At 46.0% G+C, this 27535-nt stretch overlaps 1 protein-coding gene and 1 long non-coding RNA gene across 8 annotated transcripts in view; one reads left to right on the plus strand and one right to left on the minus strand.

The window, feature by feature from the left end:
* Positions 1-2738: 2738 nt before the first annotated feature.
* LOC121109403 lies at positions 2739-12606 on the minus strand. Of its 3 annotated transcripts, none has more exons than XR_005847877.2 (4): positions 11948-12606; positions 6341-11337; positions 5787-5870; positions 2739-5230 (listed from the first exon to the last, which is right to left on the minus strand). It is a non-coding gene; the product is annotated as an uncharacterized LOC121109403 (long non-coding RNA). The 3 variants fall into 3 exon arrangements; XR_005847871.1 differs by lacking the exon at positions 11948-12606 and having other exon boundaries at positions 6341-6596; positions 7537-11935; XR_005847876.1 differs by lacking the exon at positions 11948-12606 and having other exon boundaries at positions 6341-11935.
* Positions 12607-12944: 338 nt separating this feature from the next.
* Positions 12945-27535, plus strand: part of SRGAP1 (SLIT-ROBO Rho GTPase activating protein 1) — a 140277-nt gene continuing 125686 nt past the window's right edge. For 4 of the 5 annotated variants that reach the window (XM_015281504.4, NM_001080101.2, XM_015281511.4 and 1 more), the window contains exon 1: positions 12945-13179. In XM_015281504.4, coding sequence (XP_015136990.1) covers positions 13113-13179 — 67 coding nt within the window. In that variant the 5' untranslated portion in view covers positions 12945-13112. Of the gene's footprint in view, positions 13180-19953; positions 20147-27535 lie in introns of all 5 variants that reach the window. The other variant, XM_046938079.1, reaches the window with a different exon arrangement.

The following is a 27535-nucleotide window of genomic DNA, read 5'->3' on the forward strand; positions in this document are numbered from 1 at the left end:
GTCCTCTGTTGGGTTTAGCCAAAGCAGCTTAAATCCATTAAAGAGAAAATTGGATATGAGATGAAAAAGTTTGATCACATGGATAAATGTCAATATGCTGTGGGGTGTTTTGAGGAGCTGCTGGTGCTCTTGAGGAGTCAGCCAAAGCTGCAGCTCTGCAGAGTGAACCTGATCTGACTTGCTCCCTGCAGCTCCCAGGGCTGAGTCATACTGATCAGCATGTGCAGCTTGAGTACAAAACCTGTTCATTACATCACCTCCAGATCAGCTATGCACTCATTTTTAACTGGCAATGACTGTCTTTACCAACTTTTCCTAATTAGCGCAGATTCTCTCCATGACCTATTTTCAGGAACTGAGCAGTGCAGTCAGGATTGGCTAATGAGAGCCTGCTCTTCTGCTTTTGTAAAATAATGAAAAGCTTGTCTGTAACTTCAGTTTTCCCTTTAGCTACTGCAGAAAGGCTACAGGTATAAAGCAGGTTGCATTCTTTCAGTGTTAAACAAGCCATCCTTAACACTGAAGTCCTTTTTAATCAAAGAATCTCTTCATTTCATTTCCACATTATCCTGCAATCTACATACAGCAGATGGAACCTCACTTCCTCATCAGACTACAGAGTAAGACTTGCATTCATCTTCTTTCTCTTGTGATCTTGTCTGTCTGTCTTTCAGTGAACCTTATCAACTTCTCTGCCCAGCCACAGAGTTTAGTGAGCAGAGCAGAGACTGCTTCCCCAGCCAGCACTGCCCTCAGTCTAGTGGGCTGGACACTTTCTTAGGCAGTGAGATACAGGGGTGAATCCCTCTGGCTATGGCAGGTATGCTTTCTGGTAGAGTTCTCTATACCAGCTGGATTCTACACAGTGGAAAAGGTTCGGCTACGATCTGTTCTCTAAAAGAGTAAGTGTAGGCATCAGGAGCTATCTGCCCCATATGGCCAGGATACCCAATTCCATGCCAGAAAGCTGAAGAGGGATCCTAAACTTACCCCCTGCCCTCCCCAGCCCAAGTCTTGTGGCCTGCACAAGGCAGCTCCTGGACAACACATAGGATTTTCTGGTCTGTTGCTTCTCCACACGCTCTGGAAAAGAGAAGTAAATAGCTAAGACTGCATATGGCATTAGGCATTGTAGTGTTTGATCTACTGGGACTAAAATCTTAAGCTGGGCCAATATGATGTGCCTAAAAGGCACTCTCTGAAGTGCAGTCTTCACTCATAACCCTGAATCAATCCTTCACGACTCTTTTTATGAAAACAGATAGAAGTTTAACACAGCTTTGCACCAAAACAAGAAATCCTTCAACAACAACAACAAAAAACCTTGTGCCAGGTTGCTCTGTCCTGCTCTGCCCTGACTGCTCAGATGGAAGGCATCAGCTGCCAGACCCCCCCCTGGCTGCAGCTGCTTAGGAACTGCCCACAAGGCTGAAGGAACTGGCTCTTCACTCTGCTCCAAAGACAGAACTTTCCAACTGCTGAGTCATGTCCTATTGCCATGGTTTTGGAATTGTTTCAGTATTTGTCCCTGTAGGTACTTTCAAGTTAGGTAAGAAGGTTTGGGGGAAGGGAGAAGGGACAGATACATTTACTGTGTTTTCTAATAAAGTTCCCTTCACTCTATCTTTAATAACATATATGCAAGGTAAGTTTAACACATTTCTTACACTTTCCAAAATTAGCTGAGGAATCCAAACACAGTAGGAAAAAAACATGTGACAGAAATTCAGTGTTCTAAATTCTGAGTATTCAGGAATTGTGCCCCAGAGAATCTGGCTTTTGTTCTCATGTCATCATACCCAAAAAAAAAAAAAAAGAATCTGTAGAGAGCTGAGTATGATGTGAAGGGATACTATTAATGCTATCCTCTCTTAGATCATCTTCCAGAGCTATTTTCTTAGAAGGAGCAATCTAGCACTCAGTTACTTCCTGAGGCTTCCCTAATGGGCAATTAGCTGTAAAGACACAAAAAGAGCACAATGGCTGGACTTGGGCCCACACCTACCCTCTTCCTCTACCTACCCCACAACAACTAGGTTTTGGATAAAACATAGAAATAAGGTAGAACTGCATTGAATACCTGCCTCCACGGTTTCAACTCAAGGAAAGCTGCACCAGGTGGCTAGTAATGTTGGAGGCCCCCTGCCTCACTAGAAACTTACCCATGCAATTTGAAAATACTTCTTTGGTATAGCTGAATTACCACATCTATCTGGAAGTTCTTACCTTTGAGCAACTCAGCATCACCTTTTGCCTAAAATCAATCAGGATCCAGAGAGAAAAGAAGTCAATACCTAAGTTCCTTAAGAGGTCCAGTCCAAGAGTTTAAGTTGCTCAAACAGGCAGAAGTCCTAAACCAGATATGTGGTGAAATCACAACAGCCCACCAGGTCCAGAGGAGGGCCACTGAGATGATCAGAGGGCTGAAGCACCTCTCCTATGAGGAAAGGTTGAGGGAACTGGGCTTGATCAGCTTGGAGAAGGGAAGGCTCTGGCTTTCCAGTACTTGAAGGTTGCTAATAAACAGGAGGGGATACAGCTGTTTACAAGGGTGGATAGTGAAAGGACAAGGGGGGGATGGTCTTAAACTGAGACATAGGAGGTTTAGATTAGATATTAGGAAGAAGTTTTTCACCCAGAGGGTGGTGACACACTGGAACAACTTGCCCAAGTAGGCTGTGGATGCCCCATCCCTGGAGGCATTCAAGGCCAGGCTGGATGTGGCTCTGGGCAGCCTGGTCTGGTGGTTGGCAACCCTGCACATAGCAGGGGGATTGAAACTCGATGATCATTGTGGTCCTTTTCAACCCAGGCCATTCTATGATCTATGATTCTACGAATAGGAGAGCTACTTCTAATTCACCCCATCAAAGTGGGCTGGAACAGTGGGGTGGCTCCACACTGCTGGGTGTCCTGCCAGCGTGGTACAGGGAATTGGTGACAATGCAGTGTCACCCCTTCCTGCTGAAGCTGTGCCTGTAAAGATTCATGAGATTTTCAGTTCCTCCTCTGAGTGTGCTCTCCAACAGAGGCCAGCATACTGAAGACCGTAGACTGGAATGTCCATCAGGTCTGTGATTTTAAAGTGTTTTACTAACATGTCCTATTCTTAGCCTTTCTAAGTAATAGTGCAGTAGCTACTTATAGTTTACAGAAACCTGGCAACATAGTATATATCAGCTCTAATTTTCAGAGTGTATTTAGCTCATGTAATCCATATGAAGCATGTTGTAAATGACTGACATGCAACAAGACAGCCTGAGTATTTGTAGCTTCCCTTATGCAGAGTGGAGGTCCAAGAAACAGGAGAACAAAATGCCTCAATTTCTTGTCTCCGTGGGCACAGAGATGAACGAATAAACTGCCAGAGAAAAAAAAAACATCCTTTTATTCCGTGAAGGATGTTTTATAAATCCTATAAATCCTGAAAACTCAAGGGAAAGAAAACTGCTTCTGTATAATTGCAATTGAACTGCAATACTGTAATGTATGCTTAGGAACATCAGAAGCACAAGATGCTTGATTAAGACAAGGCACATTGATGACTGGAGAAAGGAACTTTAGTTTTTAATTAATGCCATTTTAAAAGTGATCATGCAGAGCCAGTTTTCTAAATTCCATGATCACGCAGTATCAGAGAAATAATTAAAATCACTTACTTTGCAGAGCAAGGACACACACAGTTGCCAGGCAACATCTTACGTACCTGGAGAATGCATAACAATGCACATGATTTATGTAGTGCTGTTGTTGTATCTGATACCATTGCCTCTGATGCAGATTCTCATAGGCTGAGCCACCATCAAACTGCAGCCATCACGCTGACTCTTCTCCTTGGTTCACCAGCACTGCTCATCTGCTGCCAGCCCATTTCTAAATCTACAACTTGAATCACTACTTAACATTGTCAACTATGTAAGCATAAGTTGGTTAGAAAGGAACATTACATTCCATTAATTAATTTTCTTCTCGTATGAATTTATCAGTGTAATGCTATTAATTTGTCAGTCTAATCATTATTAATACACGTGACAGCTGAAACCATATTCAGGAAAAGCAATTTAAGATATTTATAAAATGCATGTCACAATGTATCCTTTCCCCAGAAACAACAAAGATTTCTGGGATATGAAAGCCACTGAAAGAACTGCAACCAGAATTAGAAATACTGGAAACCTCGTGAATAATTGTGCTGAATATCTGTGCTGAATAATTGTGTATGTGCTACTTAGCCTGGGTTACACTTTGTTACCCATGTGGGCACGTCTTCATTCACTGTCATACCTGGAAGCCTGCAAAAAGAGGCAGCAGCTCCTGTAGGTATACAAAGATACTGCAAATCTGTTTTAGGACTGCAAACCTGCACCTGTTCACATACATTGAAACAAACGGCTTGTATTTTGTGTTATATTTGCTTCAGCTATTGGATCTCAGAGAATGGTATTGATAGGAAGTGAATATAACAAATCTCCATGGCAGTTGCATAATCCATGCCGCCCAACCCAACATGAACAAATGTCTCCTATAAATGTTTTCTTTTTGAGTTTTAGAAGCTTTGGTTGGTCTGTAGGCAACCTCCTCCTCGCACCAGTTTGCTTTCCTCATCTTCCCACTTGAGGGAGCTCTGACATCTGAAATATTTTGAAGTTCTACATTGGAAACTGCACTGGAGGCCCCCAGGAAACACATTCTGTACATCTTTGTCTTCTGCACTGCTGAAAACTGGGGATGATGTTAGACAGAGATCGTCTTTGGTAGAAATAATTTTTTGAAGCAGTTATTGTCACCATAAAGCTTACGGTTATGTGTGTGCACGTGAGAAACAGATGACAGAGGCAAAGTAATATATAAACACCCTGTTGCATGTGTGTATGTAATATATTTATGCATTACTCGCTTAGAAAAAGATGTGCCTTTTGTAATATTTGCACACCCTGTTGTTGTGACATTGTGCTACTGAACACAAATAACAAAAAGAAACTAAGACGAAGAAAAGAGCAAAGAAATGCACCCCTCACACACACACAAAAACGAACTCAAACTCCCTGAATTCCCTGCCGATTCCCTTTAGTAAAGGATGTCTTCCTGGACAATGGGATGAAAACTTGAAAGCTTTACTCTGAAGCCACAGTTGTGAAGCTGAGGTCATCGTATTTTACCTTCAAACCTCTTTGTATCTCCGGCTGATGAGAACTGGTGGCCCAAACGTGCAGAGAGGGTCAGCTGCAACCTGAGGATATGACAAGATATCGGGTCCAATAAGAGACATGCATACCCGCAGCACCTCCTGTGTGCCCAGCTCCTGGTGCATCTATGCCTCTGCTGCAGGGAAGCCGGCATGGCCTTAGGAAAACATAAGCAACACTAAATTCACACCAAACCTTGCATGTTGCATGAAGAGAGCCCCTTACAACCAGCCATTAAGAAAAGCTAAGGACAGAGAAATGTTTGAAGACCCCTCTTAGCCCATGGCTAGGTGTTCCATATTTTGAGGGGGAGACTGCAGCAAGGACCACTGTCCCTTTTGAGGATGACACAAGTATAAGGTGTTTGAAAGAAGTGTTCTTAGGTTACCCGTGTCTTTTAAAACCCAATGTTAGGAGAATGACTTCACATTGCCTTTTAATTCAGTGAACAGCTGTCCAAGAAGTAGGAGGTCTCGATTCAGTTCGTTCTGCAGCCTGAAGCCTTTCCAGCTGCCACCACCCAGCTCATACTAACAGCTGGGTGCAATATGTAGAAATACCAGGTCTCAAGTGCACATCAGGGCCTGTATCCCTTCCTACCTCCACTTGCCTGGAGATCTGGCCATCCGACACCCCCCTCCATGATTCTGGTTCTTATTTTTGCAACAGAAAAGCCAGAAGTACCTGGGGGAAAAATAAATTGAGCACACTGCTACTACTCATCAGTAGAGAAAATACTACAGAAATGGCCTTTCTTTTTCCTCTCTTGCTCCTCTCCACATATGCTTTGCTCTTGGAGAAGGGCACAGCCAGAGGGTAGGCCAAGGGGCTGAATCAGGGCAACAGCAGCATCTCGGGTAGACCATTAATAGCAGTGCACTTTTTTAGCCTGATAGGCTGCAGCTGTTCCCACCCTTCTGGCCCACACTAATAAATATGCGCACTAGACGGATGTTTCTGCCAAAATGAACAGGGCTGACATTTGAAGTGTCATTGCTGGGTTTCAAAATTAATGCCCTTTTGGGACAAATAAGGGCGGCTCACAACCTTTAAGCTACTGGCACGGACAGAAGGAGCCCCAAAAGCTGAGATTCTAAAAGATCTAGCTGGCCTATTTAGGCCATATAAGGATAGCAAGACTAGGAGTTACATACCTCTATTAAATGCCGGGGGTGCGATCCAGCAGCCTTATTCATGTAAGCATTCTCATTAAAGTCAGACAGCAACAGCATGATGAAGCATATAGGACTAATTTTAAAAAATACAGTGTTCTCAATTCTCTGCTGTTCCTTGGAGCACATTCTCTTCTGTTAAATTCACTCCAACTTTTAATGTTCTCCATTCAGAGTCATTAGCATGAGAAGGTCAGCAGTAATGAAGTGGCAGAAGTACTTCATTTTTAGCTGAGAACTGATTGAACAAACATAAACAATAAAGAAACGGAAAATTTAAAACCAAAAGCTAATTATCAGAGTTGCAATTATCTGCTCATCAGAGACTTGAATTGGCCCCTCAGGCTCACTTGGAAGAGCTCTCTCAAGCACACCGGTGTTCTCCCACCAGGCTTGGAAAGAAAAGCCAAACCATAAAAGTTCCTAACACTATTCTGCACAATACAGCTGTTAAGTTTAAGGAGTGAGATAAAGATCCAGAATAATGCTGGTGTTGGTAAGCTGGCAGGTGTAAGGCACATGCAGCTGCCTAAATTTAGGTGTGCGAGGCTTACAGATTGGGCATTCAGATCATTATTGTGAGAAGATGTGGAATACGGGGGCTTCAAAGGCTACCAACAGGATGAAAGTAGCCCTACAGATAATGCCATGCCTGCCCTGGGAAAGTAATTACTCAGATGTGTCTTCTTTAAACCAGCAAAGCTGCCTCAGTCTCTTCTCATTAAATGAGAAAGTTACTACCCCAAATTTATCCCTCTTTGTAATTGCTAGTTGGGAAGTAAATAGCAACACCACGGGGAGAAGGATAATGTTCCTAATAACAGTAAAAGGCACAAATTAGCCTCATAACTTTCCATATATCAGTTATGTCATTAGTCCTATTAGCACCGCTCAAAATGAAGAAATTAACAAGGAAACATTAAACTGCATTTCATGATGCTAAAGCCGGAGGACTAAATATTGACATACCAATTACTGCTTTAAGTCTCATGAATTTCTTCAAACAAAGTAGCAACTAAACTAATGTCAGGAGCTTTGGCTGTGGTACTTGTCTTTTTGTTTTACAAGAAATAAAACGATTTTTCACATGCCAGACACGACCAGTCCTCCAGGGCTGGAATCTTACCTTACCTTATTGAGACAGGGGGCTCTCTTTCATTTCAAGCCAGTGACTTTACCTGGAAGATATTTTCTTCTGTGATATCAACAATTCCCCACTGGATTCGGAAGATCTATGCATTCCGTGCTGACAAAGCTGTCACATGAATTTGAACACGGCATGTTTGGCTGTACACAACACACATATAGAAAGTTACCTAATCGCATTTTTTCCTGAACTCTCCTTCAAACAGCAGGCCAAGAGGATTCCTTTCCAACATGACTACAAATAGTAAATGAACAAACAATCTGCAGATGCGTATCCGCGCATTTTAATTGGGAGCGAGGCATTAAAATTAATACCCATATTTCTAATAGACTGTTGTTAACATTCAGCATGTTACAGTCGGGTTTTCAAAAGAGGATGTCCCTCCTGTCTGGTATGACTCCCAGTTAGGACAGTAAGGAAAAATGGAACAAAACCCATCCTAAAATAAGTATCTAAAATAAGTGAGGCGCAGTAATCACCACTAAGGACATGCCCACGTCTCCTGGTTGTCTTCTGAAGGAGGTTAAATGACATGTTTAGAATAGGCATGTGCCTTTATTTGCCTAAATTTAGGTGTGTAAAGCTAACAAAATGGGCACATGGATCATTGTGTCTGAAAGAAACCCAGCAATTTGTCAACAAACAAAAACAGTAATCCAAGGAGGTGCACATTAAACCCCTAGGGCTTCTCTTCCAGAAGAGATGGCATGCACAGGACCTCACAAGCAATGCTCCTATGTCAGTGGTCAGAGTACTGCTCCTGGAAATGGAAGATTAGTGACAGCTTTCACGTAGAAGCTCAGATGAGGGAAATGCCTTTCCTGGACTACTGAAGTTCAGACAGCACGCAGAGCCTCATTTCATAGCTGTAGAGATCCAGCTGAATGCTTTAAAGCCACTCACTTTCAGGTCAGACAGGGTGAATTCCCAGCTCTTCCACAGCCAGTGACAAACCCCATTATCCCAGATTTTGTCTCCGTGTCTCAGGAGTTTATGAGCACAGAGCAGCATTAAGTGCTGCACTGATTGGGAGCGAGAAAAAAAGCTTCACTGGTTTTATACCTCAGATAAGCAACTACATTTACTAAAATAATCTAATTCCCGAGCAAATAGATTTGATTCTATAGAAACGTGCGTCTTATCAGTGACAAACATTTGAACAAGCTCATTGAATGCAGCTTCTTATTGTTTTTTTTCCAATCACAATCAAACGTTTCGTTGTTTCAATTAATGCTTGGTCTTTCATTTAGAGACTTACTGCCCAACAGTTAAATGACTGACTGACTGCAATTGTAAAGCACGATGAATTATTTCTGTCTTCTTTTCAGCCTACAGAAAATCAGTGTAGGTTTTTGTTGTCTGAGGCTGCATTTCATTATGTGCTCTCAGGGCTCGGTGATATTCCAGCCATCAGTTACATACAGTCTATTTTTATTAGCAGCACAAGAAATGAAATACCGCACAGCTCATCAGGCTGTGTAAATGAAATGCAATAACGAAGTCCTCAAGCAGGCTGAATCCAGCTTGCTCGTGTTATTCCTTTTTTTTTTTGCACTGAGTGCATCAAGTATTGCAGGAACTGCTCTCTGTATAAACACATCTCTGCTTTATCATACATAATTCAGGATTTCCAGTTCCCTGATGGAGTAGATTATCTAACTGTACATTGAGGTATGGTTCACAAACTCTGCTCCCGTATTGTACAGCTGCAGTACCCAACTGCATTGCATTTTTTATACAACTCTGCCTCTTCCAACAGCATATGTGCTCTCAGTCAGCTTTATTCTAATACATTTTCAATGTCTGTAGCGTTCCCCCCTGACAAGACCTGAATATGCTCTTCATGCACTAATTTAGAGTTCACAGAATTACAGCACGGATAGCCAAGCATTTTGAAGCACCATCTATGAATACACATATAACAGCACTGTTCCACACCTCCAGTGCTTGCTGCTCTTGAAATTGATGGGAAGTCTGCAGGGACCCTTTCGGGAAAGAAGACAGGAATTTCTGTAATAATCTCCTCCGTCCTGTAAGTCACCTCAAATGTGGTGTCACAGAGCCAGGCAGGGTCTGTTCCTGTGCAATCACCCTCCTTGCCATGGGATTGCAGGCTCCGTAAATCAGTGCGGAATTGAGTCCGGAGACTTGAGCTGCCACGAACATCTTCAAAGAAGATTACCATCATGTAATAACGCACAATCCTTTGGCAATCCCTAAAGAAGAGCAGGGGGTGTGGGAGGGTAGAAATCAGATTTCTCAACCAGCTCAATCCTGGTTGTCCTGGAGGCCAACCCTAACTCAGGGATCCAGAGTATGCGCAGCTCTGAGTCAGCCATGCTCAAGCCAGCTGGGAACACGAGTCCATCCCTAGCCAGTGATCCTGCCGTGGACAGGCAGCCTTGACCTGAGCAGGCTGAATGCACCAACAAGGGAGAGCAATCTCCAGAGGGAAACCAGGGTTTCTCTACCTTCACAGGCAATTGCAGAGAATCAGGAATTCTCTACCTGCCGCTCCACAGATAGGCACATCCTCTGGCTGCAGCATCTAGCACAGAAGGAAAAGGATGGTATATACATGGAAATCCAGTCCCCATCTTGCACTCTTCCGGTCAGAAATATCTGGGCAGTATTTCCCATCCCAGGAATGGAGGCAAGAGGGATCTCTGTCCTTCAGCCTCCATAGAGGAGAAAGCAAGTAACTTCACGTTCTTAATCCCTGCCACATTTTGGGCACGGTTTGCATGCCCAGCTCCCACACCAGAGAGATGGGGACTGGCCTGACCTGAGACACTAACCTGCAGAGCCTCACTTGGGGCACAAGGGAACTTGACCACACTCTCCACCCTCACCAGCTGCAGAAATACTGTGTTCTGTGCAACTAGGCAAGGTCCACAGCTGATCTCCTGTTAGTGTCCTGTGTCCCACGGGAAAGTGGCCCACTGTCTTGCAAATCTGCCAGTCCCCAAACTAACAGATGGACCAGAACAGCCAGAAAGAAAGACGTAAGCATCAATAGCTGAGATGGAAATCAGAGTTAGGAGGGATTATGAAGACGATTGCTCTTCTGTGTCAGAGCATCTTATTCAAAGGATGTAATTTAAGCGTCCAGCTTGGAGTTAAATTGGCTTTCAGATTATTTTTCTCCTGTTTTGGGTGATTTGGATCAGGATCAGCACTGAGGAGAGGTTCTACTGGCAGGGCAAAAGGAAGAGACATAATAAAATTACATAGAACAACACATGAAAACAGTAAGAAGAATCCTGCTGCCCTTGGTCCAGTAGCAGGGGAGAGAATGGTGCTTAATGATCTGAAAGATGAATTGCAAAGGGTATGTGAACACTTACTACTAACACGTTGAAGACGTGATAGAGGTGTGGAAGTGATTAGCTGCAATGCTTAGGCAATGTTTTATTGAGATTTAAATATAAACATGGGCAAGGATGTCAGCATTAACACAATAAGCGTGCCACTTCCCTTCAAAGGCCAGATCCACGTAGCACTAGAGCTCAAATCAAGCCAAATTATTGTGTAGCTGGCTTAAGCCACTCCAGAGCAGATGATCCCACTGCTCACTCCAGTTTGTCCTGAAGGGTCAGGCCTGGCCACATCAGGACTGCCTGTCCATGACAGAATCCACGGGTATTTTATTTCTGTGTGTACTACCACCGCACAGGAGCCACCTTTGGAAACTCCTTGTCTGCAACTTTGCCTAAGTGCTTCTGGACATACCTGAAGTCTGCAGAGCACTCCATGTCTCCATAACTCCACTGCCTGCTTTTAAACTCCTCAAGGCTCATCTGCCTGCAGCCCAAAGTCTCCATCCGTAGCCCTGGAATTTCACATTTCACTTTGACTCCAAGAACGACAGCCACACTCCTTGCCCATCAAATGGTAGCAATGTAAGCCATCCTTTGCTTTTTCCTTCCCCCCCAGCTCTTCTCAGCCAAATGCTGAATTTCAGGGCAGCCAGGGGACAGGGAAAAGGATTTTACAACCTGAGCCACGTCTGACTCTTTCAGTGGTTGACACCAAGCTTGGAGTATGGGACCTATAAGCAGCATGGCTACTGGCTCTGCCAACTGCTGTGCTCAGCTCCTGGCACACACACCATCATCTCAGCCTGCGGCACTGGCAGCTCGCTTATCCTCCACAGCCCCATAGGGCTGAGCCTGGTGCCAGCTCCGCAGGCAGAGATGGAGGCTGACCCCACACTGCTAGAGTCACCCCAGAGCAAGGGCGCGGGGGCTGTACTCCCACCTGCAACTCCTTCTGCCCTTCCTGACGGCCTTCTGCTCACCGCAGCGCCCGGCTCACAAGGTTAGCAGGCAGGGCCACGCACCGCTGCCCACCGGCCTGCCGTTCATCCTCCCAGCAGGGCCTCGGTCCCCGTGTGCCACGCACAGCGCTCCAATGGAGCAAGATTTCGGGCGGCCACCCACCCTGCTTTGTTTCCTTCCCACGAGAACTGCCAGGACGGGCGGTGACAGCCCTCGGGAAGGAGCTGCACCCCGAGGGCAGCCGCAGCCCTTCCACAACGCCGCCACGCCCCATCACCGCGCCGCGGCGCGGGGCAGCCGCGGGCCGCGCAGAAAAGCGGCGGCGAAGCCTCGCGCTGCCCGCAGGGGGAACGCGGGGTCTCCGGCGGTCGCCTCTCCTCCCGGCCCCTCCCGCCCCGCGCAGCTCTGCGGAGGCGGCAGTGAGAAGCTTTAACTTTCCCCGGCGGCTCAAGGCCCCTCCGTCACCTCGCGGCCCCCTCGCACGCCGCTGCCCAGACGGCACCCGGCCGCCATCTGCTCGCCAGGGGCGGGGGCGGCCTCTTCCCTCCCTCCGCGCCTCCCGCCTCGGGGCAGCGGGGCACGGCCGGGCCTGCGGGCCCAGCTGCCAGCAGCCGGGACGCTGAGCGGGCGCCACCGGGAGCAGAGCGAGCGACCGAGGAAGCGAGAAGGAAGAATAGAGCGGCGGGGGTGGGCGGGGAGAAGTTTATTCTCGGAGACACCTCTCCGGGGCGCGGCAGGGTGCCGCCCCGCGCCGGGGCTGGGCCATGCGGCGGGCGCCGCTGCGCGGGGATAGCGGCGGCGGGGCGAGCGCCGGCCCGGAGTCCCCACCCAAGCGAGCGCGGCGGCAGTAAGCAGTGCCTCTGGCGTACGGAGCGAGCACGGCCGCCGGCCAGCTCTCCTCCTCGCTCCCTCCCGCCGCCCGCGCTCTTCTTCCTTTCCTTTTTCCTGGGCGCTCGAGGAGCGATAACAATGGTGGGGCGCAGCCGCCGGGCCCCCGCCCTCGCCTAGTGGAAGCGGTGCCCCCCGGCAGCCCCTCCGCCGCCGCCGCCCCGCCCTGCGGCGGCCCCGGGCCGCGGAGCGCCTTGCTGCTGCCGGAGGCGCTGCCGGAGGCGATGGTGCCCGCGCCGGGCTTGGTCTGAGCGCCGCCTTCCGCCTCGCTACCGCTCCGCCGGCGGCGCTCCCGCGGGGCAGCGCCCTCCGCCGCGCTCGCTCGGGCTCGAGTCGAGCCGGGGCAGCTGGCGAGCCCGTCCGGATAATAATAACAATTAATAATTAATAATAATACAAGCAGAGGAGAAGAGGGAGAAGCGGAAGAAGCGAGCGGATAATGTCAACCCCGAGCAGATTCAAAAAGGACAAAGAGATTATAGCGGAGTATGAAAGTCAAGTGAAAGGTAAGCGGCGCGGCTCCCGGCCTCGGGGCTCGGCCTGCGGAGGTCGGCCCGGCCCGGTGCCTGTTGCCCGAACTTCGTGGGGCGGCGGCGCGGCCGGGGCCCGGCGGCGGAGCACCTTCCGCCGGTACCGTCGGGGGGGGGGAACCGCAGAACGCCTCCGGCGGCGATACGGAGGCGAGAGACAATGGTGAGCCGTGCCCCTTCCCCAGGCTGCCCCCACCCAGCCCCGGGGATTGTGGTTGTGCGCCGGGTGGCTCAGAAAGAATGATCGCCGGGTATTGAATGAGGCTTTCCAGCCATCCCAGGAAGTGTTGCAGCCTCGCAGCGCCGGGCTGCGCCGCATCCAGGCGTTGTGCCGGACCGGTGCCGGCTGAGCCCCGGCTCTCCTTTTCTTTGCGCGGCGTTTCCCCGCTGCAGAGCCCTCCGTGGAGCGGAGGACGAGAAAGTGTCGAGTGGCAGCACCTCGGGGCTTTTATTCCCGGTGCTGTCGGCGGATGGCTTACATAAGGCACAGACAGCAATAAATCCGTACTTCGGGGATGGGTGTGTGAACCCGAGACGCAGCACCCAAAGGGCTGCGTTCCACCTGGGCTCCCGTTATACAGCGACGCGGTGCGCTCCCCGGACCCGGGGTGGGCCCCGCCGCAACTGCTCGTGGTGTGCGACGTGTGGGGACGGAGCGCGCCTCACGCAGCGCCCGGGGCTGCGGGCCTTCGTTGGGCGGGAGGAGCCCCTCCGCTGCTCGGAGGTCTGTGGGTTTCCTGTCACCCCGCGGTCGTTTTTCTCCCCTTATCTCGCAGAATCCCGATCTTGCGGGATCAAATGATTCCTGCGGTTTTGTTGCACTACCTGAAAGTGGTAGTTTTTTCATTCTTCTTTCCAAGCTTAACTTTTTGTGTGTGTGTGTGTGCATACCTGTCAGCCATGAAAGGCTTTTTGGGTCCGGGGTGAGATCGAGGCTTCACATAACCAGGAGAGCTGCCAGACAGAGGCGCGGTGGGCAGCGAGGGGTTTCCGAGCTGGCTGGCAAACCGTGGCTTGGGTGCCTGCTGGGAAGGGCTGAGGCAGATGAGCCTCTGGAGATGGATCGGGCTTGTCCTGCTCACTGAGCAGGAAAAACGCTCGTGATCCGAGCCCCTCTGCAGGGCGTGCAGGCTGCTCTCTGCCTCCTTCTAACACGATTGTCACAGTGCTCACAGTGTTTATTGTTATAGCTAGTTGCTCTATAAGCCATTCTTTTCTTACAAATAAAAAAGTACTCTGCCCTTCAGCTAAGTGCATTGGCTTCTGAACAACAAAGACTCGGGCAGCAAGCACCTCTGATAACCATTCCCTCCTTCAGTGTCACCGTCCCCCATTGTAGCTGCAAATGGAAGTGGCATTTGTAAACATAGCTTGGTAGGAATTCTGACTTGGTTTGCTCCTCTATGGGGGTCCGTACAGTCTGGTCCTGACCATCCCACTTAGGTTGCTGGTGAGCAGCTGTTTGGTATGATGTGCTGGGCTGGAAATTGTAGCTAGAGCTGCTCTGTCTGCAAGCGGTATCACTACAGTGCTCTTTGATGTCACAAGAACTCTTTGTATTAAGGGATAATTCTGCTTGATGTTAGCACAGTGATAACACATCAAAGTTGTGATGCCATTGTGTGATAGCTTGAGAATCTTTTTGATATCGGGAAGCCAGGGGCTAAGGAATCAGTCCTAATTAGACAGCTAGGTAACCTGAAGAGACTGTAAATGCAGGAAACCCAGGTCCCTGCATGCTGCCAGGCTTTCATGCATGAGGGTAGGAGAAAGGGTGTGGCCAGAAGGCTTTTTGCTGCTTGTGGTTTCTGGGGTTCACCTTGGCTAGTGGTTTGCTTGCTGCTGACATGTTTAGCTGCCTTAGGGACGTGGTGATTTGGCAGCTAACTGGCCGTTGGATGTCCTTTAGACAAGTGCCTGTGAGGGAACATAGCACCAATACATCCTTTACCACTTAACCAGTTTGCACGCGGCTCAGCACGCAGTGCACCACTGTTGGTGGTTCAGAAACCATAACCCCTATGTGTGCACTTGTAAATCTTGTTCTGAGTTATCTGAGTATTGATACTGAAGGAAAATGGGCCTCTTTTGTACATGGCTAGCGGAGCATGCATGTGGTGCTGGATTTGGAAATGAGGATTTAACGGTGCTATTCTTCACGTAGCTTATTTGCTCTTAACTCCTCAAGTAGGAAGGAGTAACAGATATTAATTGTTCTGTCTAGTCCCTGGGTGGTGTAAACTGGCCTCCTCGGGTTGCTTGGGTACTCCTCTAGCAGTACCAGTGGGTTTGCTGTTGCTTTAATGGATGATACCCATCCCAGGGTTCTGAAAGAGATGGCTGATGTGGTTGCCGAGCTGCTCTGCATCATATTTGAAAAATCATGGCTGTCTGGTGAAGGCCCCGGTGACTGAAAGAAGGGAAACATTACTCCCATTTTTAAGAAAGGGAGAAAGGAAGACCCGGGGAACTACAGGCCGGTGAGCCTCACCTCTGTGCCAGAGAAGATCATGGAGCAGATCCTCCTAGAAGCTATGTTAAGGCATATACAAGACACAGAGATGATTCGAGACAGCCAGCATGGCTTCACCAAGGGCAGATCGTGCCTGACTAATCTGGTGGCTTTCTATGATGGAGTGACGGCTTCAGTGGATGGAAGGACAATGGATGTCATCTACCTGGACTTCTGCAAAGCCTGTGACGTGGTCCCTCACCACATCCTTCTCTCTAAATTGGAGAGGTATGGATTTGAAGGATGGATTGTTTAATGGATTAGGAATTGGCTGGCTGAATGTAGCCAAAGGGTTGTGATCAATGATTCTGTGTCAGGGTGGAGGCCGGTCACAAGCCGTATCCCTCAGGGGTCGGTCTTGGGACCGGTGCTCTTCAACATCTTCATCAGTGACACAGACGATGGCATCAAGTGCACCCTCAGCAAGTTTGCAGATGACACCAAGCTGAGCGGTGCAGTCGATATGTTGGAAGGAAGGGAAGCCATCCAGAGGGACCTCGACAGGCTGGAGAAGTGGGCCCATGAAAACCTAATGAGGTTCAATAAGGTCAAGTGCAGGGTGCTAGACTTGGGTCAGGGAAATCCCAGGTATTTATACAAACTGGGGGAAGATCTTGAAAGCAGCCCTGCAGAGAATAACTTGGGGGTCCTGGTGGATGAGAAGGTGGACATGAGCCAGCAGTGTGTGCTTGCAGCCTGGAAGGCCAACTATGTTCTGGGCTGCATTAAAAGAGAGGTGGCCAGCAGGGAGAGGGAGGTGATTGTCCCCCTCTACTCAGCTCTTGTGAGGCCTCATCTGCAGTACTGTGTCCAGGCCTGGGACCCCCAGTACAGGAAGAACGTGGAGCTCTTAGAGTGGGTCCAGAGGAGGGCCACTAAGATGATCAGAGGGCTGAAGCACCTCTCCTATGAGGAAAGGTTGAGGGAACTGGGATTGTTTAGTTTGGAGAAGAGAAGGCTTCAGGGAGACCTCATTGTGGCCTTCCAGTACTTGAAGGGAGCGTGTAAAATGCCATTCCCCCTCCTGTTTATGAGAGTTGATAGTGATAGGACAAGGGGGAATGGTTTTGAACTGAGACAGGGGAGGTTTAGGTTAGATATTAGGAGGAAGTTTTTCACACAGAGTGTGGTGATACACTGGAACAGGTTGCCCAAGGAGGTTGTGGATGCCCCATCCCTGGAGGCATTCAAGGCCAGGCTGGATGTGGCTCTGGGCAGCCCGGTCTGGTGGTTGACGACCCTGCACATAGCACAGGAGTTTGAAACTCGATGATCATTGTGGTCCTTTTCAACCCAGGCCATTCTATGATCTATGATTCTGTGTTGTACAGGAGCTGCATACCTGTGTGTCAGGTGGAAGTGGACAAGATGCTTCCGACTTGTGGGCTCAACATCTTACTGCACTTCTTTTTTTTCAACATCCCCATTCTTAAGGCTAACTAAAGTTAAGAACTAGAACAACTGTAGGCATAAGGGAATTGTGTTCCTCTCCTTGCACATTGTATAGATGGCAGAAGAGTATTTATTGAGGTTATCATAATGCTAAAGCTAGATCTGTACAGATGGATGCCTATAGCTATTGTTTTGGAGGATATAAAGATAATTATGACACCGTGGGTATCTTAATTTGTAAAGACAGAGGTGGATGGGAGGTACTCCTTGGTTCTGAAACTCCTTTCTGTGTGAAAGTGAGCTGTCTTGAGATGCTTCTCTTTCAGTATGACCTTGTTGCTTCATGATCTTGTTGAAGTACCTACTTCTCAGCAGTGTTCCACTTTTTAAGCAAAGGCTTTAGAAGAAGCATCAAGAGCTTCTTTTTTCAAGAATATTTTGACAGTTTAGAGGAATGACTTAAATTATTTCTAAAGTGGCTTGGGCAGTGTGCAGGCTGTATTGGATTACTGAGTAAAATAGTTTCTTATAATATCTCTGTTCATCTCGACTGTCAATTGCATGTGTTTTTTTTTTTTTTTTAAGGAAAGTGATAATTTCATAGGGCTTCTGAAGTCATTGGAGGCACATTTCTTCCCAGCCATGAAGCTGAATTGAGGTAGGGAGTGGTGGTTGACCTGGAGCTAGGGGGGAAAGGGTCTTATTTAAATAAGCAGCAGACTGGTGATATAGTTTGGAGTATACCCTTCTGATATGTGACCCTTCTTAGATTTATACACAGCATATCTTAGTTCAAAGCTATTCCTTGACTCAGTTGTCTGCATTAGCCTTCTTTTGTACTATATTCTGCTATCTTTTGTATTCTGTGAACCAACCTGGTGCGGCTAATAATGTCAAATATTGTATATTTGTAAACTTAACAAGCAGTCCGTGGCAGTGCAGAAATACAAGAGTGTCTTCTAAGGTCTGTGTGAGTATCTCAGGTTTGGAAAGTAGTGAGCTACTGAGATCTTGAATTCCTGGTTGCCTACAGAAATGTATTCCTCCAGAGAAGAAATACACAGTAGTAGCAGAGGACTGGGGCTGCTCCTCAGTAGCTTACAGGTGATTCAAATGTTAAATTGGCATGTTTACTTTTTTAAGACTTAGAACTGGCCACAGGAGGAATATGCTTCTAATTTGTAAGCATGGTGCAGTTCGGGCCTCTTTGGTGAGGTCCTCTGTGTTGTTTGGTCTGCTGAAAACAATTAATCTTTTGTCCTTCCTACCCAACCACATCTTCAACTGAAAAGGACTAATAGAAGAGCTTTTTCCAACCTTCATTTTACAGTTGGAAGAGATCGAATAGAAATATGCTGCTTTTAGAAGGCAAATCCTAAAGCAACTTTGTGAAAGGAAAGACTTCCCTAAGATTGACATGTACATGGACTTCTCCTGAACAAAGCACCTGTTTTCCACCAAGACCAATTTGTTGCAACTCTGAATGAATTGGACCATTTAATATTGAAGGAAAACAGAAATTAAGACTTGTGGAAGCGAATTTCAGTTTGTTCTGGGTTAAAGCAATCTAGAACTAGAACAGCATCAGAAATCTTTTGGGGGAAGGCTGAGTTGTAAACTAAAAGTTGGGTTGAGGTTTTAGTAAAGGTGTCTTAATCACTACTTTGAAAAATGTGGTGGGGGGAAAAAAAAAGGTATTGATAATGCTGTAGATGGCTCCTGAGTTTTATTTGAAAGTTCCAGTTTCCAAAGTTTAGGCTTGTCGAGCATCATTCGTTCAGTAGAAATTTTTCTGGTCAAGGAACTTGGCCACAATAACTGGTGTCTTGTTGGGAATGGATATTGGTTTCCATGTTGCTTATGGAGTTATATGTTGTTGAGAGAGAGAATAAGGAAGGGTAGTTGCTTACATATTTTTTTCCCCCAATACTTTCTACTGGTCTCTTATCCTCTACAGGATAGAAATCTTGAGTTCTTTGGGTAAACATCAGCGAGTCTATAGTTGGATTTGCAGCTGGAAGAGGTATCTGCAGGTTTAAGAAGTTCAGTCATAAACTGAATAGACTTTGTTATCTGTATATTTGGTACTTTTGGATTTCTCATAGATGTTTTGGAATACAATCCAAGGAACTTGTTTTAGTTCAGTACTGCGCACCAAAATGTTTGGGTGGTGGGTAACCCTGAATAGAGTCTCCTTCCCAAAGGTCGTGAAGGAATAACTTCAGACATTTAGATCTCCTAGTCTTTCTAGTAAATAGAGAACAAATTCTTTTTTTCCTGGTTTGACTACACGTTGCAGCTGCTGTTCCCCAGTCCTGCCATGAGACTACGTTTACTATTTCACTTTAATTTAATGGTGAATGAAATCGTAATTGCTATAGCACACATGAAAGGACAAGCAATGAGTGGGTCATGTGACCAGTATTTCTTCCTGGAAAAATGTTGATCATAACATACACTTAATGTGTAAGATTTGTCTGTACCTGCACTTCTTTTTCCATTATTCTCTCTAAGAAAGGTTTAAATTGTCTCTGCATCTGCAGCAGTTTGGATGCATTTTATGATTACTTCTTTAGGGCTTTTTTCCTTTCCAAATCTACTTTCTGTACAGTTGCACTATTGCAAAATAAGGCTCTAAATCATGCTAAGGTTCATTTAATTTCCTGCCATTATCTTTTATTGGTCACTTTTTTATGAACTGAAGTACCGGTTGATAATAAAATTAAACTTATAGCTTTGAAATGGCTGTGGTAAGACGCAGTGGGGTCCAGATTTCATCTTATTCTCTGCCTTAAACTTCTCTTAGGCTGGCTTTTGCCTTCTATTAAAACTGTTTTCCCTGTCAGTCAGAGGTGATGGATGGTAGCATCGGAAGGAAGCAGGTCAGTGCTGCTGAGGCTCCAGAAGTCCCCTGCTGACCATTATACAGCCTATTGGAAATCACTGACCGTGGCTTGACGGTGTGTCATGTCTGATCTCTGCTTTGGACGGAGCTGGACATCAGGAAGAGCGCAGATGGATCTGGACAGGTGGCAGTGGGTGCGTGTGCTCTTGTGGTACTTTTCAGATCCTCTTCAGGCTGCTGTGACATCTTGCTGGTGCAGTACTCTACATGTAACCTTCCTGATCTCTGTAGTGGAAATTAGTGCTACCTTAGCTTGTATTAATCCTTATTAAAGTCTAATCTGCTCTTACTGCTTGGCTTTCACAGGGCAAAAAAGGCTTTGGAGTTGTGTTTGGGGTTGCTTTCATTCACAGGCAATTAGTGTTGCTCTCTTTGCTCCCCATGTGCTGCCCCCTCTGCTTTTTGGAGATTTCATTCAGCATTTTCCCCGTGTCTTGCTCCTCCTGCTCTGCTAGCTACTGAGCTGACCTTTCTGAGACTTTTCTGGGACCTGCTGTGAGCCTCTCGGGCAAGGCCACCAGGCCTGGCTCCTTGCCATGCAGTCCATGAGCCGCAAGTGGCCCATGGCCTGGTATTCCTTCACATCTTTTGCTGTCTTGCCTCTCAGGTACCCTGAAGGGCGAGAGGTGGCAGGGCTGTGTGTGGAGGAGGAGAAATGCCAATACCAGAGGCAGTGGTTGGAGGCATGAGGGCTGACAGAGCTACTTCTTTGTGCTGGTGGGGATTGGCAGGGCTATGCAGGGTGAAGCAGTGAGGGAGACTGTTGGGAGCATGGGGCTGTGTTCTGGGTAAGAGGCAAAGCTGTCTGCACAAGAAGGCTGCTTGCTGCGTGTCTTTTTACATTACCAAGGCTATGTTTGGGACCAAAACAGGAGGATTTGGTTACCACTGCTCTTTTTCCTTTGTTTCCAGGATTTAAACAACTGTAGGCTGTTGTAGCAGTTTGTATGATGGTTTGCTCCTGTGGGAGTACTGCAAGGCAAACAATTCACTTTGATCTGTTGTAATGGGAACGGTAATCCTGAGATACCACTTCCCCAGGAATCTGCTGTGTTCTGCTGCCTGTGGAAATCACCTTCTGGTAGACATGCACATATGTCACAATTTGGTTGTGGCCACCAGGCAGGCTAAAGGTGATCTGTTACGTTTTACCTATGCTCTGCCCAGTGATTCATCTTGTCCAGAGCGGAACACTCATACCCCAGAGCTGTTTGCAGTTGCCTACAGTTCAGTAACCAAAAAAGGAAAATCTCTTCAGTCCTCCCTTCCCTCTCCTCTCTCTGCTCATGTGACTTTTTCTCAAGTATACGCTGTATGAATTTCAGGGTGCAGTATTCAATCTCACATAATACAACAATAACCAACAGTTTGTCTTCTGTAGAAGGGAAAAAAACCACTTGGTTTAGTTCATGGTTGGCATAATGAAATCATCCCAGCTCTGGATGTGCGTTAATGACACAGGTATTGCAGGTAGGAAAAGAAAGTGCCTTTGTGGTCTTCCACTTGAAACATTTGGGCAGGAAAAGGAGCCAGCCTCCCGTGTCAGACAGAAAGCTCGAGGAAATAAGCGTTAGCAAAGCAAAAATGCTCTCAGAAGGTGCTGTGGAGGAGATGTGTGCTTTATGACCTGACTGTAACAGTGATGTCTGTGAAATGGGTTCTGGATGACCTGTGTCATCAGTTTCTAACTCTGTGCAGTGCAGGGCAGTGCAGCTGACCTGTTTTTAATGAAGACTCTGTGCAGGTGTATGGACCTGTGTTTCCCTTGATCATAGTGTTGGTGGCTAGGTGGGACTGAAGGATGCTTTTAAATCAGAGTGCTGAAAAGGGAACAAAACTTTTTTGCCTATCACTTTTTTTTTTTTTTTAGGAAAAGTTCCAGTAGAACTTGCTTAGAAGTACAGTCATGCATTCATCGATTAAACTATCCCTGTTAACTCTGATGTGTTACTTGTTATTGAGTGATAAAACCTGTATGAATTTCAAGTGGAGTCTCCTGAGCCTTCTTATTATGGGTGTAAAATAAAGGGTTTTTTTTAGATTGTAAAATAGAAATAAATTACAAAAATTAAACAAAAATACGAAATTGTATAATGAATACTGCAAAAGTTATAGAGGAATACTGTGTTTATGGTGTACCACTTCTTGTTAACCATACTGAAAATAAGAAACAAGTACAGCTGACTTACTGAATGATGACTTCCAGGAAGTAATGACTGCAACCCTTCACGTAATTGGCTGCTGTGGGAAACAGAAATGACTCCTGCACATTCATGCAAATGGATTGTCCAGACTGCTTCACTGACTCAGGGCTTACTCATCTGAGTTGCTCCATGTGTAGGATCTTCCAGCAGTTCACTGGTGCTGTGTTCCATCAGAAGTCTTCAGGGGGCTGCTTGGATTCATTGCAAGTAGATTAGTGGACACTTTTTTGCTTTGCTCTATCCGTGTGTTAAACTAAATAAGGAGATGTGCTGATTCCGTTTCACTTTCCACTGTCTGTACTTTCATATGGTAAAAGATCAGTCTCTTGTGTGCTAGCCAGTTCCAAAGGATCTGCTTCCTGAAGAGCAGAGAAGTCTGCTCATGTTTACAGAGTACAACAGAAGTCTAATAACATTCAGTGATAGCTCTTGTATGGCTCTGTTCTTTCAACAACCTGTCTTCTTTCAAGCCTTGCTGCTCTCAGCTTTTCCCCTCTGCTTCTTTTTAAGTGTAGAGAGGATAAACAATCTTAAGTGCTAGGTCAGAGACAAGATTTTAAAGGAAAAAAAAAAAAAAGAAAGGTGTTCATTCAGTACCAAGATAAGCAGGCATCCAAACCAAAACCAACTCAGCAATTAAATTACTGTTTGGAAAGTAGTAGAGTCAATGAAAAGACTTCAGTTACCACTATTATATTCTAGTTATTATTATTATTATGGAACAAGAAGACCTATCACTGGTTTCCTCCAGATTCCAAACACCTTTAGACTTCTGTTGTTATCTTTACCTGGCTGTGTGGTGCACCCAGTCATTGCTGTCCTTGCTTCCTAGATGCACTGCAGTACAAACCTCTACCAAAACATGCTGTGATTAAGTTGATAGGCAGAAAATAGCTCTTTATCCTTTGACAGTATTTACGGAGACATTCAAAATGTATAATAAAGAGAAAAGTTTGTACCTAAACACCAGGTGCTTGACACACCAAGACTGTAGCACTGCTGTTTGTGTTTAGATGGCACAGCATGCTTTTTCTCTTGCAAATTCCTAATTGGTTGGTTAGTAGAAATGAAATTGCACAAAGTTGTTAATAGGTGCTTTGTGCATGTGGCAAATTGCTGTCTTTGTGTTCTTAGCATAAATGGCATCAGCTCCATGAAGATCTGGCTATGTCTCAGAAAGCTGGCTTGTCTGCTCTGTGTTGCAAGCAGGTAGTGGCATGTTTAAGAAGTTTATCTTTTTCCTAACCTATGATGGCATTGCTACCCAACTGACTACTTGAGGTTAAGAACCAGTGTAATAGGATTGTATTATGTGCCTTCCTAAGGCTGCCATTGTGTATTGCTGCCTTCCTAATTTCCAAATAACAGTGCATAAAATTAGTGAGATTTGTAACATCATGACAGAAAATAGAATAAAAGTGTTGATCTCAGATTCTGTCTCCTCAAAGCCACAGTGAAATGTGGAATGGGAACAAATGCACCATGCTAATGTATGGGGAGCCCGGTGTGGATGGCGAGGTCCCACCTGTTCAGGGCTGTTCCCCCAGGGCTGCTTAGGGAGCCTTCAGCCACCACACACCCTGCCTCGGTTCTTCCCCCAGCAGCCCGCTGCGAGCAGTCCGTGCGCATCAGCAGCTCAGCTCATCGGATTACAGTGACTCTGTTGTAATCCTTTAATTGCCAGCCACTTCTGGTGCCATGATGTTGAGGTATAGGTCAGACACTGTGCTGCTGGTGCAGTGCTGCTGTCACTTTCTTTAACCTTACTTGGAGGAGGGTGAAATCCCCATGCAGACTTGATCGTGTGGCTTAATTGAGAAACAGCCAAGAGTACCTTGAACCATCCTGTTCTGTATACCTGACTGTAGTTACTGAGTGGTCATTTAACAGAAATCCAAATGGTCAGCTGTCTATCAACAAACTGCTGTTAAAACCAAAACCCATGTATCACAGAATGGTTTGGGATGGAAGGAACCTTAAAGCTCACACAGCTCCAACCCTCTGCTGTGGACACCGAGGGACACCTCCCGCTTTGCCAGGTTGCCCAAAGCTCTGTCAAACCTGACCTTGATCTCTTCCGGGGATGGGGCTTCCACAGCTTCTCTGGGCAGCCTGTGCCAGTGCCTCACCATCCTCTGAGTAAAGAACTTCTTCATTTTATCCAACCTAAACCAACTCTCTCAGTTTAAAGCCATTACGCCTTGTCCTATCACTTCACTCTCTAACCAAAAGCCTCTCTCTAGATTTATTGCAGGTTTCCTTTAGATATTGGAAGGCTGCTTAAGATCTGCCCAGAAATAATAAAAAGTGACTATGAAATTGTTACCTTTTCAGGTTTCTGGGAGGGGAGGTTTCTTGGGCCTGGGAGGTTAGGAGACCTGACAGTTTGGGGGATTTACTGTTTTTTTTTACTCCAGCCCTCCTTTGAGTCTCCTTGCTGCTTCAGGTGTCTTCTGCCAAGCCATTATTGTGTTAATCATTCTGAATAAAGGCATCTTACGGGAACACAATGCCTGTTTTGGTGGAGATGTGCCTAGTACTGTAAGTGAAGAAAAATGTGAAAAAGTTAACGACAGAACTGGAAACAAGGAGGAAATCTGTATTTGTGTCAAGCTCCCACCCTTCATCTACCTGCAAACGTAGCAGAACACAGGGAATTGAACAGTAAAGTTTGTATAGCTCTGCCTGGTTGTACACAGTTAGAGAAAACTGAACCATGTTTTAGTTATGAGACTAAAAAAGTGTTTTTAAAGTCTGGTCCAGTTTATGCATATCTCAGTAGGCTGCAGTGAGCCGTGAAGCACCTCAAGGCCAGTGGAAGAATGTGGGTAACTGGCCAGCAATGGACAGGTAGCTAACATGTAGCATTTGCCTGTTTGTTTTTGCCTCTGTCTCACAGCATCCCTGGGAAACCTTTCTGGACAGACAGCAGTAACTGCTTTGTAACACTGAGCAAGGAAACCCTCTTTCACATGAAGAGGGATGAAGGATTGAAAATAAGAACCGAAGGGTAATTCCTCCATGGGAATGCAGCAGATTACTGAGGAGAAGGGAAGGGAAGGCAATGGGACAGGTCAAGGAGATGCAGGCAGGCAGCTGGCCAGCTCAGTGGAGCTTTGTGCTGCTTCCTGACGGCTGCAGGATGGCTGCTGTATAATGAGGGAGGTCTTGGCTCAGGTTGGAGGGATCAGACTTCCAGGCTACCACAGTAGTTTTCACACTCTTCCATATGGACTTAGAGAGGCATAGGGTGGAAAGTATCCTGTGGGATTAAATCCATAAAAGAATTTTAGATCCTGCTTTTGCTGTTCAGATGCCATGGTTAGTTTCCCCTTTAGCTGCTGTCTCACTACAGAGGTGCCTGTGGGTGTGTTTATGTGACTGTGTATACTACATGTTTGTTCTGCGCACTGTTATAATTTGAGGCACGGCGCCTCTCTACGGTATAAATAAGGGTATCCCTTATTTATACCGTAAATGGTATAAATAAGGGTATCCCCTTATTTATAGACCAGAAGCTGCTTTGCTTCCCGCTGGCAGAGGGAAGAAATAATGCTGGCCCCATCCTGACGTAATCCGAGTTGCCACCAGCGATGACCTGAAACGTTAAAGTTTCTTTTGCTGAGCCATGTGGAAATCCATATGATACTATGATGCTGGGAGCCTGATCAGTGCATCCTTCCTGGTGATCAGAGCATTCACATGAGGCGTCTGCCTTCATATCTCGCTGCCGTTATCTTAGTCAGTGTTGAGCCTTGAGTTCCAGATCTCCCATCTTGCAAGTGACTGCTCCAAGAATGAGGTAATGGAGTATTTAAGGACAAATCTCCCCCTCTTTTCTTGTTTGGTGAAGCTGTTCTGCTTTTCCCCGGACTTAATGAATATTTAATTATTTACAGGGTGAACATGAATCCATTGCCTGGTGGTTAAAGCACTCACCGAAGAGATGGGTTTCACTGTGTATTCCAGCAAGTGTGCATTTCTCTTCTAATTTTTTAAACGAATGAAAAAGGTGGAAGGGGGAACAGCTATAAAAAAGATGGTTGCAGCCTCTCTGAATTGAGAATACTCATACTATTAATCTGGAAGGGGGAAGTATTCAGAGGACACCCTGTGCTTTTATTGCACACGACCATACAGTATACAAAAAAAAAAAAACCCAAAAAACAAAAGCCCAACCCTTTCCTTTGTATTGGTTTTTATTTTAATGCCTTATAAGTACGTAAGGCAATCTCTGGAAGATTACCTCTATGAACAAGTGTTTGTTCAGATTTGCTGGAAAAGTGCATGAATGAATGTTTGTTTGCATGAACCTTTGCTCAGGTTATTGTTTCCGCAGTACTCGATTAATGCAGCGTATTTGATGATCCATCATGTGGTGATTCTACTCTCTGGTTGCCTGAGTTGCAGATTTGCAGTCAGCTTTCATTGCAGCCACCAGAACTTATCCTGGAAATATTCCTGACTTATTCTGTATGTGTGAAGAGTGGTGCTTTCTTTCTCGGTGATTTTTTTTGTTGGCTTTTTTTTTTTTTGAGGGTGGAAAAGTTGTCTCAACTGATGTTTAAGGAGAAAAGAAGGGAAGTGGGTTTGCAGATATTGCTGAGGCAAATCTGCAGTTGTTAATCAAACAACAGTGAATATGTTGGGGTTAGTGACAAGCCGAATGGTTATAGGGCCATTAATACAGTTGTAAGAAATGCAGTTAAACAGCTGTGAGAAGAAGAAAACTGTATACCTCTGTATTGGTCGTGGCAGTTGATCAGATTATTTCCACTGTGGAACTGTTGTGTAGGACAGCAGGCAGCACCTCAGGCAGCCACAGCACCTACAGATGTTGGGCTTTATGTGGGTATATTAAAATGCCTGTTCTTTACTTGTACTGCTTCACTGCCTGTGATGAAGTCAGGTTGTTTGAACAGCTGTGTGCAAAGCACTGTAGCTCAGAATCAATCAAGGAGATAGAAATGTCCACGTTCTTTTCTACTTAATTTTGAAAGGGAGTTTAAGACAACCCTTTGGGTATGTTTCTGAATTTGGGTACTGGCATATATTGTGTTGGAAAGAATGATTTGTATTTAGTTCTGTCCTGCGCACCACCAAGTTTCCAGGTCATTTATAGTTATTCATTTGATCACTTCTATTTTTTTTTCTCCAGTTGTAATTGAATGTTGTATTAAATGAGGAGGTAATGCATCCTGAATGAGTAACAGTTTCTACTGGATGAGAGTTTTGCTTACAAGCATATTAAAAATACTGTAAATAGGAGATAAATGTATCTGAAGACCTACTAGGAAGTTCAGTTCCTGAACTTCATGG

This window comes from Gallus gallus, chromosome 1 (genome assembly GCF_016699485.2).
Source record: "Gallus gallus isolate bGalGal1 chromosome 1, bGalGal1.mat.broiler.GRCg7b, whole genome shotgun sequence".
Taxonomy (NCBI): domain Eukaryota; kingdom Metazoa; phylum Chordata; class Aves; order Galliformes; family Phasianidae; genus Gallus; species Gallus gallus.